General features: G+C 31.0%; 2 protein-coding genes and 1 long non-coding RNA gene across 5 annotated transcripts in view; 1 reads left to right on the plus strand and 2 right to left on the minus strand.

The window, feature by feature from the left end:
• The window catches only part of hrg (poly(A) polymerase hiiragi), a 33810-nt gene extending 29721 nt beyond the window's left edge, over positions 1-4089 (minus strand). For all 3 annotated transcript variants that reach the window (XM_072543074.1, XM_072543073.1, XM_072543072.1), the window contains exons 1-4: positions 3426-4089; positions 3049-3171; positions 1552-1807; positions 280-491 (exon numbers count right to left, since the gene is read on the minus strand). In XM_072543074.1, the coding sequence (XP_072399175.1) occupies positions 280-491; positions 1552-1807; positions 3049-3171; positions 3426-3764 (930 nt within the window). In that variant the 5' untranslated portion in view covers positions 3765-4089. The remainder of the gene's footprint in view (positions 1-279; positions 492-1551; positions 1808-3048; positions 3172-3425) is intronic.
• Positions 4090-8944: 4855 nt separating this feature from the next.
• Positions 8945-10010, minus strand: LOC140449337 (uncharacterized). The gene is made up of 2 exons (XR_011951781.1): positions 9498-10010; positions 8945-9437 (listed from the first exon to the last, which is right to left on the minus strand). It is a non-coding gene; the product is annotated as an uncharacterized lncRNA (long non-coding RNA).
• A 464-nt stretch (positions 10011-10474) lies between these two features.
• LOC140449752 (protein CNPPD1) lies at positions 10475-14859 on the plus strand. Its single transcript, XM_072543075.1, has 5 exons — positions 10475-10659; positions 10717-10810; positions 11194-11399; positions 11455-11583; positions 12090-14859. The coding sequence occupies exons 1-5, from the start codon at positions 10618-10620 to the stop codon at positions 12828-12830; spliced, it is 1212 nt and encodes a 403-aa protein (XP_072399176.1). The 5' UTR covers positions 10475-10617; the 3' UTR covers positions 12831-14859.
• The last annotated feature ends 5508 nt before the right edge of the window (positions 14860-20367 follow it).

Consider the following 20367-nt stretch of genomic DNA (forward strand, 5'->3'; position numbering starts at 1 on the left):
CCTACCAAGACAAATGGATAGTTTTGACTCCAAAATTAGTTTGTTTAAAAAAAACAACTAAAAAGTATCTTACAATAAGTTTGTTGTACATCTGCATTATTCTTATATGTTTGTATTATTCTGAGGTGTTTGTTATTTTAATAATTTATTGTTGTTAAGGTGTAACTTTGTAAAACTTGTGATTGTTATTTTAATAATTTATTGTTTTTAAGATGTAACTTTGTAAAAATTGTAAGTAAATGGATGCCATATATAAATAAATAAAATAGTAATACATACCCTGGGGTCCCACACCAGAAATCCTAAGTTGACGTTAGAAGGTTGTTTTAGTAGAACTGGTTGAGGCCATTGCCATTTCGAAAATATAAGGAAGAATTTATTAACAAGTGTAGAAGATGTTGCGTTTGGATACAACTGGCATGTTCTTGCTACTAGCATAGCCCAGGATACACCACCCAAGTAACCCAATACGTTACTGTATATCCCATGTCCTAAAAAATATTTTGAGTTTATATTTATATACAAATATATCGCATAAATGCATAAATAACATAGATCTGCAAAACAAAATTTGAAAAGCTGATGGTTTTAACTGATCTGTATAGTTTGTGATGTGCAGAATCTAAAAATTAACTCTGCTTTGCTGTAGCATGTTTCATTGTTTTTTAATTGATTATCTTTTTCCCAATGCTATTACTCGGTTCCACTATGGTTCCATTACCATCGCTATTACACAATAACCCCAAAATCTTTCTTTTTATTCATAAACAAGTTTCGTAGGTCCTCCACATATATTTTACAAACTTTTATGAGGATCCAAACCATCTTGATCACAAAGTTTTAGTCCAAAGCATGCAAAATACTTTCTTCAAAAAGTCTGATATATTAAGTTGTTGCTTTAATACTGTATATTCGCTACAGGGTTAATTTATGCAATTCATGAGTTAGAAATTATTATATAAACAAAATTATAATAATACCAACATAAGTCACATAACTCAAACCAGAATAAATTTTCGAAAAGAGTTGCTATTTTGTAAATAATAATATATGAATTATTTCTACAGGATGGTGCGTTCTTAGATATTTTATGAAAAATATCAGGTGCCATCTAGTGGCCCTTTAGATAAGAGGATCAGAGAATGTCATTGTAGTAGGTTTACTTCAATTTAAACTGAGTTGCTATTATCTCATCAAGGTTAGGAATAAAATAGAGTAGACAGCATACATATAGTATACCTTGTGTTAGCTGTTGAGGCACACTGATAGTACATCCACAACTGTGATGCAATCTGCAGTATGTACAGCCACAGAATACAACATTCTGTATGTTTCTGGACACCAAGTGTGAGATTTCATAGCTTAGACGAGTGAAAATAGGTTAAATCTGCAGTAGTATTTTTTAAAAAATCCTGACATTATAAACATTTCCTGATTTCATTTTCATTTCAAACACATCAAATTACACAAAAATTAGTTGAAATTAATCAAACAGCTTTTTAGTTGCAGACCTATGTAATCATTGTATAAAACTATCAACATATGACTTACGTTTTGCCCAAAGCTTAATAGCCCGCAGAGCCATTCTGAAGTTTTCGATATTTGGTACCAGTCTTAAAATCTCGTCTGTCACTCGACAACCATTCAGACTTCGTACACATTTAGGTTCCAAATGTTTAAGAAGCATATCATCTCTTAAATCCATCGATTCTGGAATTTCCTTAAGTAATAACTGTGCAAAGAGCATATCAATTTCTATACCATCAAAGTCCATTTTTATAACAGGCACATATGCTTCTTCTACTGCCTAGATATACAATGAGACAAAAAAAACAATATGAATAATGCAATGGTCTTAAGCTATTTTGGTGCTAGTATACAAAATCTGTCAAAAAGGAAACATTCTTTTATATAAAAATAAATTCATTGTTTCAAAAATATATTTTTGAATAAAACATTATTTTATCAACACTTTTTCACGTGTAGAGAATCACTCATTCTGCAATTTCTTGTTGATGGATGGGAATAAAAGGAATCACAAATACTCACTGTCATGAATCAGTCTATATAAACAGATCATATTGGACAACATAATCTTGAAGTCACTTAAGAATAATGTACAATTGCGTGTGTATGTCTGTAACTATTCAAGATCACACCTTAACTAAACCTCCCATATGTAATTAAATATAAACATTTTATCTTTTAAACGATAAAAAAATTTCAAAATGGCTTATTCTAAAATTTTTAAATTAACTTGTTGCTCATAAACACCAAAATAAGGTAAAATCTTTAATTATTTATCTTTTGTGAAAATAACTTAACTTTTGTGATTGCTCTCAAATGGGGGTCTATAATGCTGAACAACCTTCAAAATTTCAGCTCGGTCCATCAATTAGTTTAAGTTATTCAAACTGTTTATCCTCGAGGTCACTTTTTGTAATAACATACGACATAAAATAAGTTATTTTTAAGTTATAAACATTTAGAATAACTTTAAAAGTATTACTCATAGATAAAATATTTCAAATTTGAAAAACTGACAATTTTTACACAATTTCAAACAAAAAAAAATATTCTGGGATCACTTGATAAAAAGTAGAGATTTTTTATTAATTAGCAGCTAATTTTTTTATAATAATTAAGAAACATAATTAGTCTCATTTTAAAGATGAATATGTAAAGCTTCATTATAGCCAAGAGAAATGACATCAAACACTATTCAATTCTTATTTTCATTCAATTCTACAAAAAGTATTTTTATATTTACATCAAATCTAAAATCATATATGATCCAAGAGCTTCTTTACAAGAGTTCTTGTATAGAACACTTCTCTAACTTATTTTTTATATCTAAAATTTAACTAAAATTTTAATTTTTGGAGAAAAAAAAAACAAAATAAATGTTTCATGTCAAATTTATAAAACATACAAAAGTTTACAGTGTTACCTATTGCAGCTGCTGACAACACTAAAGGTATTAAAATTATATCTATCATCTTATGAAACCTAAACTTTCAAGCTGAAATGATGTACACAAACACTTACCCTGAGATCAGAAACTTCTGGCTGTTGCTTAAGAAGTTCATAAAAGGATGAAAAGAAATCAGACCTAAAAATATGCCTGGGAGCTACACAAAGTGCATCAATATCAGCCCCCTTATTATGAACCTAAAATTGGTTACAAAACAAATTAAAAACAATTTAATAATTCTATAAAAGTAAAAATATATAATATAATGAATGCTAAATGTCAGTAATGATACCATTGTTAAACATTTGTACACTCAAACTGATGTTCTGATATGTATTCATCTATATCAGGGATTTGGGTACATTAAATAATTGCATGTAAAACATGCATTCAGACATTGAGTCAAACACAATGTTCGTTAAATTATATACTTAATTAAAAAAAAACTTACCCCTAATCTGTAACTTCCGAATGTATAAACTTTACCTCCAACTTGCTCAGCAACACTTTCTGGCATGTTTTTCGAAAGAGAAACCTCCTTTATCCATTGTTTCACTAAACTAAATAGTTTTCCTAAAATGTGCATCCTTTTGTTTAATTCTTGTTCACTTTCAAATACATCAAAAGGTTTCAGAGCCTCTATTAACTCCCTTGTTTTCACTAAATCGACTGGTTTTGGCTCTGCTGTAGATATAGCAGAAGTCATTCCAAGAGTTAACTTGTCTTCAGTCTTTTGAAAGTGATTTTCTTTATTGTTTGTAGTAATATGGACTGCCTGTGTTTGCCACATTGTTAAACTTGATTATTAACTTAAAGAATAAGATATGTATTCTAGTTGTAAAAACAAAAACCAGATGTATGTGAATATTTAATTATACTCAATATTTTCACTTGTTCACTCAATACAACAACACTTGTTCTCATTAACTAAAACAAAGGAACCTACACGGTAGGTTTGTTTAAAATACGATTATATACATCCCGAATACACTAAGTTCTTTTAAAAGGTATGCTACTAGAAGTTGTATTTTTTATAGAACATTTTTTTAAAGTAGATTAATAAAATCCAACAAAACCACAGTTATGACAAATTGACTGACTGAAATGACATTTCCTTGTTCTCAAAAAATTCTATAAAACGACTGGCGTGACGTTCTTGACATACCACATCCTGTATCACAGTACACCAAAATAAAATGCTCTAGTGTGAAATGTAGGCAATTTGTATACACATTTTGAGTAATTTCAAAATATTTTTATCCAGAGGATTTGGGAATTTTTTTTGGCAAGTGTTTTTTGTTTTTTTTTTTCTGTTTTTTATTTCATCTGTTTTTAAACTAGGAGGAGTAAACTCAAAAGGCAGATTTATAGCCAGTAACGTCACTAGAACAATTACAAAAATCCTTAGAGTAGAGTAGAGTAGAGTAGATCACACGAGTGACGAGTAGAATTCCCTACTCTAAGCAAAAATCACCAGAGTCATCTTCTTTTTTGATTTACCAACTCTCCCTTCGACGGTAATCCAGTAATCATTGGAAAATTTCACAGATAAAAAAACTTAATTTCATTGAAATGAATGGCACTTAATTGAATCAGACAGAAGTGTATTAAACCATAGAAGTACAAAGTGAATATACTTCAATTGTATTTAAATGCCATTTTCGGGACATCCAATTATTATAAAAATGAAAGATGAATGCTTTAATCAAGTCCGCAATTTCACTGTTTTTTTTTGCACTAAACAATACCATTAATAACTAATAAAAACAACTCAAAGTAGATACTATTTGTAGACAAATAAAAATTATGCTTTTCTCGTGAATATTATACAAAAAGAGAAGCTAAATTAACAAAAAACAAATATTCTTTTCAGTCTACAGTAACTAACTACATTAAAGCTTATACAACATTTCATACAAATTCTGCACAAATTCAGAAAACAAATAAAAAAGAACTACATACTGTAAAAGAAAATTCAATTTGTTTATTACAGTAATAATCCGGATAGTATGGGCACACTCAATGACGTATAATATAACATTGAGGAAAACGTGATATAACGTGAGAAAAAATTGTTTAACATTTTTTTTAACAAATTACAATTTAAATTTTTTTGTAAGAAACAAGTTGTTTTAGTTTAATTAGCATTCTTTGGTAACTTGGTAACTTTTCTGCAAAATGTATCGTTTTTGAGTTATAAACAATTTAATGTCTACAAAAGCGGGAAAATAGATTAAAGGAGTTGAAATATAGTGAAATATAACTCCTGGATTAATTCCAGGAGTTATATTGCATAATAAGGGCCTGGATTTTTGAACATATGTTTCTTACCTGTTCAATTCGACATCTGATTTCGAAGGATAGATCAAAATTTTGTTATGTTATGACAAATATTCTAAAAATATTCTACTTTATTACTGTGATTAAATCTATGTTGACAGATAATTTATGGAAAAAGAAGCCTGACTGCGTTACCCAAAGGCGAAGGCTTTGGTAAAATCATTTTAATATCAAAAAATCTCACCATTGCGATATCTGAGATGAGAGGAAAACAAAAACAGCCTGAATTTTTTAAACTTTTCCTTAAAAAACTTACTTGTACATCGCCATTTGTGTACTTTGTTGAGATTACTTTGCCTATGTGATAAATATCTCTCCTGTCTTTAGTCTCAAACTTAACAATTACAAAATCTTCAAAATTTGGCTCTTCAGCAAGGGGCTTAAATTTTGAAGGATCAACTCTTTCTTGCTAGTCATTGTCAGTGTCTGAAAACTCCTCTTCACTGGTGCTGGAAGCAGACATTTCAAATTCGTCGCCGCTCTAACTTGAAATGTAATGTTCTATGTCTGGCTGCCATTTTTTGCACTTTAAAAACAGAGCTTTGCCATGTCTCTTTGTCCTACGATTTTTATAAAAACTTCGTTTTTTGAGTCTTTCTTATATACTTCTATAAATGATGTCAAGGTTATTCTTTTTTCGGTTTGGAATGGTTCTTCCCATCTCAGTTCTTCAGCATCATTGTCGTTGGGTTTGAACGTGCTTTCTAAATAAGCTGCAAATCGTTCTGCTTTCTGTTCGTTATTTCTACCCCAGTTGCCGTTTTCCAACTTGATAGGAGGAGAATGAATAATTGGTCTCTTCATTCTTTTTGTTGCCTTCCATAACGAATAATCTGTGTTCTGGTCAGCTGTTAAATGACTTAAAAAAGAATTAATTGTTGAATTTTTTATATTCTGTATCTCCCTTTTTAGTTTTTGTGTAGCATTATTTAAACTAAGTAGTTTCTTAATTTCCATTTTTTACTATGAGTTCTCTGATTTCTTTTGGATAGTGGTTTCCTGTTGTACTAGAAGTTATTGTGGGAGTATTTTCTCATATATATTTTTGTGTTCAAGGTTTATTTTGGGAGGCCAGTTAGAGTTGTTAGGAAATTACATCACACATGGCCACCAGAGGAAATAGTAAAAGACCTACAAAAATGACAATATAAAGCCATTACAGCTGACGAGAAATTCAAATGGAAAACTAAAAAACAACTAGATATGTTCATCTTAACATTTAGACAGGATGAAGATTAAATAAAATTTACGGCATAACAGACATACTTAGTACGAGAGTTGAAATCGAGCCATTTAAGGAGTTCCAGATTAGTCTCGTAATGTAAAAGATATCAGGCTTATGGACACACGTGGAAATACTGTAAAAAGGAGCCAAGATGTGTAAAATGTATTGGTAAAAACCTTACTAAAGATTGCCAAAAACCACCGGAAGATAAACCAAAATGTGTTCATTGTGGAGACAACCATCCTGCAAACTAACGCGGATGTTATGTAGCTTAAAAATTACATACAATGAGAAACGAGAGAACAAACCAATGTGATAAAAGCGCCCCATAGAGTTATTGAAAGCAAATAACTAAAAACGGTAGAGGTCAGTGAAAATAGAAGTTACAGCGATGTAACAAAGAATGCAAAAAGACATGCATCATCGCAACAAGAAAAAGAAACGGATATTACAATAAAAATGATATTGGAAAAGCTCACCAAGATTGATGACAAAATAACTCAAATCGATATCAGAGTACCCGACTAGAGCATAGCGCTAAAGGAGCTATTCCGAAAATCAGAAATGGCTAAGGACTTCCGAATAATGACGTAGAACGCAAATGGACTGTTACAACATCAGATCGAGTGGCAAGCAGTACTAGACATTGAGTAAATTGATCTGTAGGTATCTCGTTTCTGAAACACATTTCACTAAACAGTCATATATAAAATTTAGGGTAGAGTATATTCTACTGTACACCCAGATAATGCAGCTAAAGGAGGAAGCGCGGTCATAATTAAAGATAACATCTTGCATCATGAGGAATTAAAATATGCAACTGAGCACATACAAGCTACAACAGTATGCGTGAAGATGAAAACACATACCGTAAATAATAAGTTCAATATATTGTCCTCCTAGACACTCCATTAAAAGAGAACAATTTAAAGATTTTATGAACACTTTAGGAAAAAGATACATCCTCGGTGGCGACTTTATTGCAAAGAATACCCACTGTGGCTCTAGGCTAACTACAACTAAAGGAAAATAACTATTGTCGGCTGTTAGAACAAAAGGATGAAGTAATATCTACTGGTAGATCAACATACTGGCCTACCGATAGGAACAAAACTCCAACCTGATAGATTTCTTTATTTACAAAAATATCTCAGCTAACTATCTGGATATCAATGACGGCTGGAACATGAACTCTGAGTAATCTATGAGTGATACAGTGATCAAAAAAGAGTTCAATCCAATTGTTGCGTAACAACAATATCTAATATTTTTATTTTATTTTTGTATCATATCATTATATCACACTGTATATTAGTTTAGATTTATAAAATTCCTTTATACCATCTAAGAATCTGTACGGCGTCAATAGCTTGCATTCAAATAACTTTCTAGACATAAGCTTCTAAAATCGTCAAAGAATTATAACAATGAAGGGATTAATGATTTCCAAATTATTGGTTTGAATCATTCGGAAATTCCCAAAATTAACGAAAGTTGAAAAATACCCTTCTCAGCAATGAAAGGGAAGTAGAAGGTATTTTAAATGTAAACATATCAGTTAGATACGTCGAGGGGGTCAGGGGGAGATTTCTTAATGTTAAGAAACGATTACGAGCCGAGTGATTGAAATCAGTTTTGTATTAGTTCGAATCCAGCATTGGATGAGCTCTAAGCTCCTATCCGCGCTAGCCGCACCTCAGAAGGTTTAGCACAGTTGGTATATTAATAAGTTTTACTCAGTTCGTATCAATATTGTATCACCGACAAGGTATCTAGTTTTATAGTTTTATAAAGTTTAGTTTCATAAATCAGTTATCGTAGGCAAGTTATCGGCATCCAAAATACGTTGTAATTGTTTTAATAGACTTGTTAAAACGTTCTTTTCGAAACTTTCATTTCTCCCAGTTTTCTGGGTGGTCCTTCAAAGAAGTATACAAAGTGAAATTATTTCCCTAAGGACAAAACTTGTTCCCCAAGGGAAAAAACCAGCGACCTATGACTGGTGCGCGAAATAAAGGCATCAGGACAAGGTGTAAGGACAAACACACCTGCATCTTCGCTCACCAATATTGACTAATAGAAAAACTGACTCGATAAAATAAATTTGTATTGTTAAGTAAATAAATGTTATAAATTAATTGTAGTTTTAGTGTTGAAATAAACGTTAAAATACTATCTGTTACTCTAATCGTATGCATAGAATTAAATTGTGATTTAATATTATTTGCATCATTCTCTATAATTTACCTGTTTCTTATTTTAATTCTTTTAGACCTGTTGTATTAATTCATTGTCAATGTTTACTCTACCTCGGTATTTATTTTATTCAATTATCCTGTTTTTACGCGATACAAATGTTCCGACGAGTTTAGAACTCTGGAAGATTTGAAATAAAAAAAGCTTGATAAAGAGGTGATGACATTTATTTTTAAATACACAATTCATCAAATCAAACACTCACAAATTCTGGCTGATACTCGTCTGATATAGTAAGACAATTAGGATCTAGAGACAACAACGACATTAAGGCAAATGCGGACATTAACAAATTAAACTGATTTGCTTTTTTCAAAAAACATTCCTCCCGTCTCTTAATGAGAAAGTAATTTAAACCAAAAATTATACCACCTACAAATGCATACACACTATAGCCATAACCAACGATAATATAACATAACATACTAGTGATAACATTTAAATCAGTCAGATCTTGTCGTTTATATTCTAGAAAAATAAACATTAGAAAAGTCGCAAATGCTATTCCCGTTGGTATATACGCCACTTCTGCTGGTACGACATCATTTTTTAGCAAAAATTCTGTTGCTATTAATGGAAGGGCAAGAACGAGTTGTCCGTAATCGAGTAGAATTCTAAGATCACAGTAGGTATCGTCGTTAGCTGAAAAATATTAAGATATTTGGAGTAAAACAAACAATGGAGGGAAATATCAATACTTACTGTATCTCAAAAGGCCGGCACAAGCGTTGGCGATCATAATGAGGTATGAAATATGGGCCAAATGTCGCACATCTCTATTAGCTACATTTTCGTAGTATACCTTCAGACAAAACGCAGCTACTAACGAAAGTTGTACAGATGACCAGCATGGGACGACATATCTTTGAAATATACCTGATGTAGTGCTAACAACAACTGCGTTTGCTTTTCTCATGGTAAAAATTCACAAAAATTTTGGAATGTTGACAAAAAATGAAAATACAAATTTGTCAAAATGGTTCTGATTACTTTGACATTTTTATTTTTACATTGATGACACAAATGTTTACGATCAAAAGAGCACGCTTTTATTGTTTTTAATCTACAATAGCACATTAATTTCTTTTATTAGAGATTACCAGGTTTTATAAAAATTTTATGCCTGGAAAAGAATTTATAATTTATATTTACAACATACCTACAATAAGGAAATTGTTGCAAATTCTGTACGCAACCCGTATTTTTTGACGTACGTATCCTCTAGTTTAAAACACAGAAAACGAGTTTATGAAGAACTATTTATTATAGAAGTAAAATTGCTTAGACTCTATAGAGTAGCAGTTTGTTATTGTCTAACTATAATTTATTTCAACAAAAGAGTGAAATGCGTTCTAGCCGATTTAATTTCAAAAGCAACTTTTTTATAATTTATTTAAAATGGGGATCTCCTAATCTCCTAGCACAGAATAAGAATATTATAATTTGTTATTCTGTACTCCCGTCATAATATTGATGTTCCATGTCGCAATGAAAAAATAAAATGCACTTTATAAAATATGTTTTGAATGTATATCAATTAAAAATTTGCTATCTTTATGTTTCATTTATTTCATATACAAGCATTTCATATTTAATGATTATTGTTGAATATTGAAGTATTATCTTGGCTGAATACTATATGTATTTAGTGCACAATTGTTTTGTCAAAAACAGAAGAAGTAGTGGTCTCATTTGATAACATTTTGCGATTTAATTAAATAGAAGGACTACACTTTGCAAATTATTTATTTGCAAACGTAGCAGTCAGAATTGCTCAGTTTAAATGCGGTAGATAACATTTGGCATAAAATAGTATTTTGACATGTCTAAAATATCTAAAGACTGTGGGGATATGCCCTACATGGTAAGTAATTGAATTACATTGTACCATATTTTGAATCATACATGACTCATTTTTTAGTTTGGAGATCGAAAGAAATATTTGTCAAGAATAACGAAAACCCTTTATTATGGAAAACTTCCCAAAACTGATTGCCTAAGTCTACCCGTTACAGGTAATTCAAAATAAAAAGAAATAATTACATTAACTGATTCATTCCACCAAAACTCAATTGGTCAACATTTGTATCTCAATATATTTTGTTTTTGTAGCTTGTATAGGTTACCTTCTAGTAACATGAAGATTTTCAGGAATTGTAAGATTTTTCTTTAATTAAATTTATGACAGACACATGTATTATTATAGATACATATAGTTTAGAACACAATTTTCACACAACAGGTGGTAGATTGTAAACATAGTGTGCTATTTTTTATAGTAGCATTTTGATATATAAACAAAAATCAACAAGTAGGTTGCTAAATTTAACGTTCTTGTGTTTATTTTGTAAAAGAATTAAACTGTTAGGTAGTAGAAATGACATCAAATTTCTTTTAGAACTGGCTGCCGAAATATTTTCTGAAGCAAAAAGAGGCAAATCTTTGGAGAGACTACACTGTTACAAAGCTGCACAAATTTCAAGAAACGCTTGTGTCGCTCCATGCTCTCTAGTGTTAGCCCTTCTTTATTTGGAAAGACTGAAAACATATAATGCACAGTACCTGGAAAAAATTGCACCTTCGGATTTGTTTCTTGTATCATTGGTAAGGATGTTAGATAATTAATAGATCATTTTGATCATGCAGATATTTGTTTCAGATGGTTTCTTGTAAATTTTTATTTGATGATGGAGAAGGAGATGATGTTTTTGTAGATGAATGGGCTGCATCTGGAGATGTTTCTATTAAAAAATTGGTTCAGCTGGAAAAGGATTTCTTAAATGCTATGGTATGTTATGGTATGAATACATATTAGAATAAAACTGTATATGTAAGGAAAAATTAATCAATTTTATTTGATTTAGTATTGTTTTTGTTAACAGTCTTATCACTATGTTTCCTTGTTGTTTTGAAATATGTTATCACACTGATACTAGTATTATTTGAACCCATGATAACAATATCTAACAAGAAATAGCTCATAATCTGAATAATTCTAAAATATCTAAATTATTAGTTTTCAAATCTCTTGGCAGTTATCCATACTGAATTCAACTTTTAAATCAAGTTGGTATTGTCAAAACACCAACAAGTAAAATTTATTTTGCATATTTGCCAATTTTTGCGCACAAAGTTCTCCTTTTCTGTAGAAAAATCTTGTTTCTTTTGTCAAAATATATTGTTCCATTCAAACAAGGGTGTGTAGTATTATTACAATGGGTATATATCTGTTATATAGTAGAAAGATGTTTGGATATAATGATTTAGCTTATTACATTGATTATTTTGTTTCAGAATTGGGAAATTTTTGTAAATGAATCAAAGTTTTATGAGAAGCTCAAAGACATAGAAAATATGTTAGCAATACAACAGGGTAATGCTCGAGGCCACTTTACTTATACAGAACTCCATACCTTATCATCATTAGTAGAAATACAAAAGATAGTGAACTGTATAATTGCTGTGGGTGCTATATTGGCTGTAACATATCTAGCTGGATTCCTAACTATCCTAGGATCTGTTCATATGACAAGCAAAGTACCTGGAACTGTTTTATACCAGAAAAAGATAGAAGAAAAAACAGAGACTGTAGTACCTTTCACAGATGACATTGTTGAAAACTGGACCGACTTTAACTTAAAGACTGATCTTGATAATAAACTAAGAACCCCAGTAGTGGTAGATATGTTGAAAACTAGCATATTACTAGCTTCTATAAAAACCAACTCCACCTCATTCGAAACTACCAACAACTTTGAGAATATTTCTTGGGACTACTGGAACAATCCTGTAATGGACTGGTTGGCTAAGTCTTCACAGATAATCTCCTCTTATGCTGATGAACTACAGTTGAATTATTTACCTTATTACCTGGAGACTGCTGCAAGTAATATGAAGCATATCGAATTAGAAGACCAGATTCATAAGGCTACCAAAACAAGAATTCAAGATCAAATGGAGTCTTCCTGGCACACTGAATGGATAGAGTCTATAAAACTTGGAGTTTATACAGAAACTGTTTCTTTCGGCTCATAAATGAGTAAAAGTTAGTGAATTCATGAATAGTTACATAGTTTCTTTACAATTAAATTATTGTTTAGGGGTATTTACATATTTTGTTTGTTCTTTTTTGGGTGCCATCAGGTTTGTTCATGACAATTGTGCTTCATAGGTAGGAAATTCTAATTTTCCCATTTGTACTCCATCTAGAGCTATTTTGCTGTTCTCTTTCTCCAGGACCTCTACATGTACATTTGTTATTCCAACCTACACTAAAGTGGGCTTAAGCTGTCGATAATAATAATCCTAGTGTGCATTCTAATTGTGTAAGTCTTGTATTAAAAGACAGTTGCTATAAAAGATTTTCATTTAAAATTCATGACAGCTAATGGTACTACATATTACAACAAATCTGATACAAACAAACAGCAGGTTTAATTTAAAATCATGGGCGGAGCTTTAATCAATAGAGAAATCTTCACACTACCCACTTAATATAACTTTCATGAATTCACTATGTAACGATATATTTTGGTTTTGAGTTTTCGAAATCATCGAATCTAAAAAAGCAAAATGCCAAATTTATTCTGATTATTTTCTGAAAATTTTTAGTTTTTGACTTATATATGAATATAGAAACGTTTGTTTGCAACATTCTTGACATAAAATGTTGTGCTCAACCCAGTTAAATTAATTTCTTGATACATACCCCTGGAAAAAATCAAACTGTCAACAAAACTTTTTATCAAATTCTATCTTTGCAGTTTTATCTGAATATAGAATATCAATTAATTTCAACTAAGATTTGAAAAATTAGAATTGCATTTTTGGTAATATCCAAGAATAAATAACAAAAAAAACTTCGGTTTCAGTGCTTGAAACTAAAAACAGACAATAAATAAAATATTTTTGTGTAAAACGATCACAATTCCCATGATTCAGTAAAATATATGTACATGAGTATTTAAAATGCAGAATTCTTTTCATTTTTTCTTAGAAAGAATCACGAACCTATGGTCTTGTTGTCGTTTGCAACTAAATATCTTAAAAAAAGAAACTATCAACTATGGCGCACTGGAAAAAAGTTTTGGTATGAACTGTGTACGACCTTATGGTCATATGTTCGTTCGCTTTTTCTGTAGTTATACTTCTCTAGCTACGTTTCCAAAAAGGTATACCGAATATGATGTTATATTTCGAAAAGATCTTCACTGCCAGTGTAGATTATAGCAGAGGTTCGTATCATGAACCACACATTAAAATCCTCTCACAGAGTCTTCCATATTTTATAACGTTACAGCTCTTTTTTTGAAAAAAAAAAATTGAAACACAAGCTTAATGGCCTGACTGGCAAAAGAACAAATGATCACGTCAACAGCCATTTTGGGTTAACTAACGTGTTAGGTTTCTTATGATTGATGTGAACATTTTTGTGGCGATTAACCTAATGTTTAATTGTATATTACAGATGCTGTACAACGTTCATGTGTGAGCTTTGATGTAACCAGCCCAGTATTGTCTATAGGAATATTATTGTTGTTCTAGACATGGGGCATATAGCAAAATATGGTCTGGGGGTTTTTTTATATAGAAATATACATTCATGGGAGACCTTTATTTAGAAATTAAATTCTGTGTGATCAACAAAAAATGTTTTTTTCATTAAATTATTCATTGACTAAAAAATGGATAGACGTTATAGATAACACTTCTTTCCGATTGCAAAAAATTGGTTGACGTCTGTCGGTATATTTAGACTGATTTCTTAGCAGGAAAATAGCTTAAAGCTTTTCGCAAACTTCCCTTTTACTTTTGCAAATGAGTAAGTAAAATTTTTTTTGTCAAATAAAAAAATAAATAATTTGAAAATAAAAAGTTTTGTTGCTGCTTTAAATTTTTAACAGGAGTTTATATAACCAAACATACTTTATACTTAAATTAGTTAGTTGTATCAGTATTATAATTTACAAAACTTCTTATGTTATCTTATAAAAAATTTGTTAAAAACAATGTTACCTTATGGCTAAATTCTTAATAAGTGCCTAATTAAATAAACGAATAATCAGTTAACTGTTTTAATGTTTACTATATTGTACTATCACCACAGATGCTAGATGAAAGATTTACTTTTTCTAAAGCTGAAAGTAAATGATAATTGCATTACCTAAATACCCGACAAAAAGTAATGCAACAACAACAAATCAACTGCTGAATTTTAAAAATTTTGAACTATATTTTTTTTTATTTTATTTATTTATTTCAACGGTAGAACCATTTACAATAAAATACAACAAATAGTAAAAAGTAAAGATCATGTACAAGAAACATCAAACAATAACAAAGAAACAAGTAAACAGTTAAAATTTGTACATTAAAACAGTATATCAAATCACAAAAGTTAAAAAAAATATATATATATATAAAAAAATATCACATATCTAGATTGATAATTAATAAACATTCAAATACTTGGGAATGATGGTGAATGACCAATGGGATCCTCAACAAGAAATAAAATGCCGTACCGAACAACCAAGACAAGCTTTTCTTAAATTTAAACCGCTACTTTGTAACCGCAATCTTTCCTTCAATCTCCGTTACAGAATGGTTAAGTGCTATGTATGGTCCATATTGTTATACGGCATGGAGACATGGACGTTGAAAATATCTTCCATTAACAAGTTGGAAGCCTTCGAAATGTGGACCTTGCGAAGAATGTTCCGCATACCATGGACAGATAGGGTGAGAAACGAGGAAGTCCTAAGAAGAGCAAAGACTGAGAGAGAATTGCTCAGCTTGATCAAGGCACGAAAGATTGGATACCTGGGCCACATCCTGAGAGGGGAAAAATACGCAATCCCTCAACTAATTATCCAAGGAAAGATTGAGGACAAGAGAGGAGTAGGTCGCAAACAAATGTCGTGGCTGCGAAATATAAAGAACTGGACAGGCGTAACTAACACTGGCGAACTTTTGCATGCCGCAAAAGACAGACGTCTGACCTTAAGATAATTCGCCAACGCACTATAGGTGCACGGCACCATAAGAAGATTGATAATTAGATTCTTAAGTTGCCTTTTGAAAGCATTAATGTTTGTACAGAAAGGATCCAATAGGTCATTGCAAGAGCTCAGCATTCTCGACAAGGGAAAATGACGAGCATAATCAGTCCTATGAAAAGGAATATAAAAGAGTGCAGTGTGTCGAGTTCTATGTATTGTGTTTAAGTGTACATTGGCTAATAACGAAGGACAATTAATAAAGTTGTTTATAATTTTAAACAAAAATAACATATCAGCTCTCAACCTGCGGTTCTTCAATGTAGCAATGTTAAATTGAGACATTATTATAGAATAATCTATGAAATAATAATTTTCAGTATTTTTTATATTAATATGTGCTTTAAAAGCTAAAGATCTTAGAAACTTCCTCTGAACGCTCTCCAATCCATCAATGTATACTTGATGAAATGGGGACCAAACAACAGAGCAGTATTCAAGACCTGAGCGTACCAGAGAGCAATACTATAATTTAAATACAATAGGTCAGAGATCATGACTGTTACGATAAATAAAACGCAAGAATTTGTTTCCTTAATGTTTCCTTAATTTTAAGAAAATGGCTTCTAAATGTCAATGCACAATCCAATAATACACCAAATCTCTTATCTCAGTAACTGAATCCAAGAGTACATCATTAAGAACATATCTATTAGCTATTAGATTATTTATACGACCAAATGAAATACAAGAACATTTAGTTGGATTTAAGCTTAAACCATTTTGTTTTGACCATAAAAATATATTATTTACATCATCTTGCAGGAGATCTCTATCCGATTTATTATGTATACAACGAAATAGCTTAAGATCATCAGCAAATAGCAGGAAGTGTGAGTTTTTGATAGCCTTACCAATATCGTTAATGAACAAGTTAAAAAACAAAGGACCACAGTGAGACCTTTGTGGTACACCAGAATAAATATGGAATTCTTTTGAAATATAATTGTTAATCCGTACTTGCTGTATACGTCCCATCAGAAAACTTTTAATCCAATTAACAATGAGGTCACCAAAGCCAGATGCATGAAGTTTTTGGACCAAAAGATTATGATTAACCTGGTCAAAGGCCTTTGAGAAATCAGTGTAAACGCTGTCGACCTGAATTTTATTCTCAAATGCACCCAACAAGTATTGTTGGTAATTGACAAGGTTTGTTACTGTTGACTTCCCGTTAGAAAATCCATGTTGTTCATCAATCATTATGTTTCTGCAAGCCCAGGTGAGATTTATCGATACCAATTTATCAAGAAGTTTCGGGATTGCTGATTGAATAGTTATACCTCTATAATTGTTAACACACTCGCGATTGCCAGATTTATAGATAGGTGTAAGAAAACTATTTTTCCAATATTGTGGAAATACAGATGATGACAATGATAAATTGAAAATTTGTTGTAAAGGTTTACAAAGGGAAAAAATACAGTTCTTAATAAGTGCTGCAGGTATACCATCAGGTCCTGCAGAATATGTAGTTTTTAAACTCATAATCCCCTCGAAAACATCAGTCAGACTAAACTTCAGAATCTAAAAATCCACACTATAGTCCAATTTAAAATTAGGTACATTATACTCACTATCATTATATGTACCTGAAAAATAACTGGCAAAAAGATTAACTATTTCATCACCATTCTGAGCTATTACATCCCCACCTTTATTAGACATTACATTAGGATAAGCACTAGGATATATGTACTTACGTTAATTTTAGAGTTAACTATGTTTTTATATAAAGCTCCTTTACTATCTCAGTAATTCTACCAATAACAAGAGTAATTACAAAAGCTATCCTATATCAGTTATCAATGCAATCATGCAGTAAGAATGAGGATCCCTGTAAAGTTAAATGTAAATAAAAAATGGTCAAAATGAATTTTGACCATTTAACAACGATATGTCCTGCTTTACCGGTATATACCTAAGTAAAGAATAAATAATTTTAATTACATATTTATTTACCAGAAAAAAATTCCAGCCGCCGCACTATAGCTTAAGGCAGAACTATGAAAACCTACAAATGTGACCATTCTAATATATTTATTGCTTATACTATACACACTTATTTTACATGAAGATCGCAATCTACAATATTCATCATAATTACTAAACCAGCATGTTCTTTTATACTGTGCATGACAAGCTTTCTTTAAAGAGATCCGATGCTTCAGTTCTCTATCGAACCATACAGGGAATATCTTATTTTGAACGGTGATCAAAGGAACATGGTTCGTATATTCATACAACACATTTCTTGGCATTCAAATTTAAAAATAATCTATAATGATGACACCAATACGTTGTTTAGAAATTTTAAATAAATATTGTAAACTCGAACATGAGTCTCTTGTCGCTAAAAACCACAAAGTAACAGTCCATCTTTTTTTTTCTATTTGAAATAAATTCTGATTCACATAATCGACAGTTAAATCTTTTTCAATTAATTTTTTTAATTCAACCCATTTCTTAACACTTTCGAAATGCCCCTTACTAGTTGTGTGTCTTTCTGAAGCCCGAGACAAGTGTTGGCAGTCCCTAAAACAATTATTATCGCTAAAACTTCAGATAAGAAGAAACTTCAAATAATTTGTAGCAAAAGCTGTATACTGAATTTTTAGATTTTGAGTAAATAAGCCAGTTTCTAGGTACTTTTTAATTTTTCGTTAACTTTTTTACTTCATTATTCTTTAACTTTTTTAAGAAGTAAGTAGAGATAAAAGATGTGTTTAAATTATTTACAGGATAAATAATATTTTTTAATTATACTGGACATATGTCTAAAATTATTAGTCTAACAGTATCTGTCAATACTTCTGGCCAATATGCTAAATCTTTAAATTGCTCTCCACAAAAATGATGATATAAAACATTGTAAATCTAGGCTTGATGTTTTGTTTACACTGTCTACCAATAATGTTGATTATAAAGATATTTACAGGACAGAAAAACGCAAATACAATTCTTTACTCACTCAATCTCGAAAAAATTGTTATAAAGAACGAATTGAAAATAGCGAAAATAAAACTAAAATGGCTTGGCAATTGGTAAAAGAGATTAAGGGTAATTCCAAAAATCAAGGTAATTTCTGTTTAGAAGGTGACCCTCAGGTGCTTTCTAACGAAATAAATCAATTTATGGCAAATGCAGCACCAGAAGCTGTAAAGAAAATAAAGCATGTAAAAAATTTTCAAATTAATATCGAACAAACTAATCATTGCATGTTTTTAACTCCCGTTTCAGAGAAAGAAATAAGTCACATAATAAATAACTTAAAAAACAAGCATAGCTCTGGTTATGATGAAATATCAACCAACTTAATTAAATATGTTTCATCAGAGATTTCTCTTCCTCTTTCTTTTATAGTTAATGCTTCTTTCAGGCAAGGTAAATTTCCTCAAAGTTTAAAACTGGCAATTGTGAAGCCACTACATAAAAATGGTGATGTTACTAAGATGGAGAACTATAGACCAATAAGCCTTCTTCCATCATTCTCAAAAATATTCGAAAAAGCAATATATTTCAGACTATAAAACTTTTTCACTACAAACAACGTATTTAGTAGTTCACAGCATGGTTTTCTCGCAGGGAGATCTATTGAGACAACTACCTATGATTTTATATCAAAAATTTTAGAAAAACTGGTGCTTTTTTGGACCTATCTAAGGCTTTCGATAGCCTAGATCATGTTCTTTTATTACAAAAATTACATCTTTATGGAATACAGGGACCGGCATTAAACTGGATAAAATCATTTCTCACAGATAGGTCGCAAAAGATATGCCTGGAGAAAAGGGGATGTAAGGTTTACTCTGATCCTATCAATTTAAAATTAGGCATACCACAGGGGAGTGTCCTGGGGCCTTTCTCTTTTTGGTCTACATAAACGACCTTCCAAATGCGGTGGTTAGTAGTTCCTCAAACCTTGTAAATTTCGCTGATGACTCAAATGTGCTTTTCTGGGAAAAAACTTTAGAAACACTCCTCACAGTGGCAGAGCAAATTCTAAGCAAGGCTGAACAGTGGTTCAGTGGAAATCGGTTGTTGCTTAATACTGATAAGACAGTTTTTGTCTACTTTAGAACCAGCCAATCACGAGAGCAGTTTCCAGATACAATTAATTTCCTATCACAAAACACGGAACCTGCTAGATCAGTTAAATTTCTTGGTATTCATATTGACCAGAATCTGAATTGGGGGGAACAAATACAAAATACGACAAAAAAACTGAATAGAGCCTGCTACTCATTAAGGGTGTTAAAGAGCTATCTAGACCAGGGTATTTTACTATCAGTATATTATGCAAACTTTTATTCTATTATGCGATATGGGGTAATTGAAGGCGGGAGAATCCTGTAGAGGCCGATTCAAATCACTCAATATACTCACTTTCTCAGCCATCTATATATTTGAATGTATTATGTTCCTTTTTAAAAATTTTTCTTTGTATTGTCACCTGCTTCCCAATCATGAATATAATACAAGAAGCCTTAATTTGAATTTGCCACTTCACAGAT

The sequence above is a fragment of the Diabrotica undecimpunctata genome, chromosome 9, assembly GCF_040954645.1.
Source record: "Diabrotica undecimpunctata isolate CICGRU chromosome 9, icDiaUnde3, whole genome shotgun sequence".
Classification (NCBI taxonomy): Eukaryota; Metazoa; Arthropoda; class Insecta; order Coleoptera; family Chrysomelidae; genus Diabrotica; species Diabrotica undecimpunctata.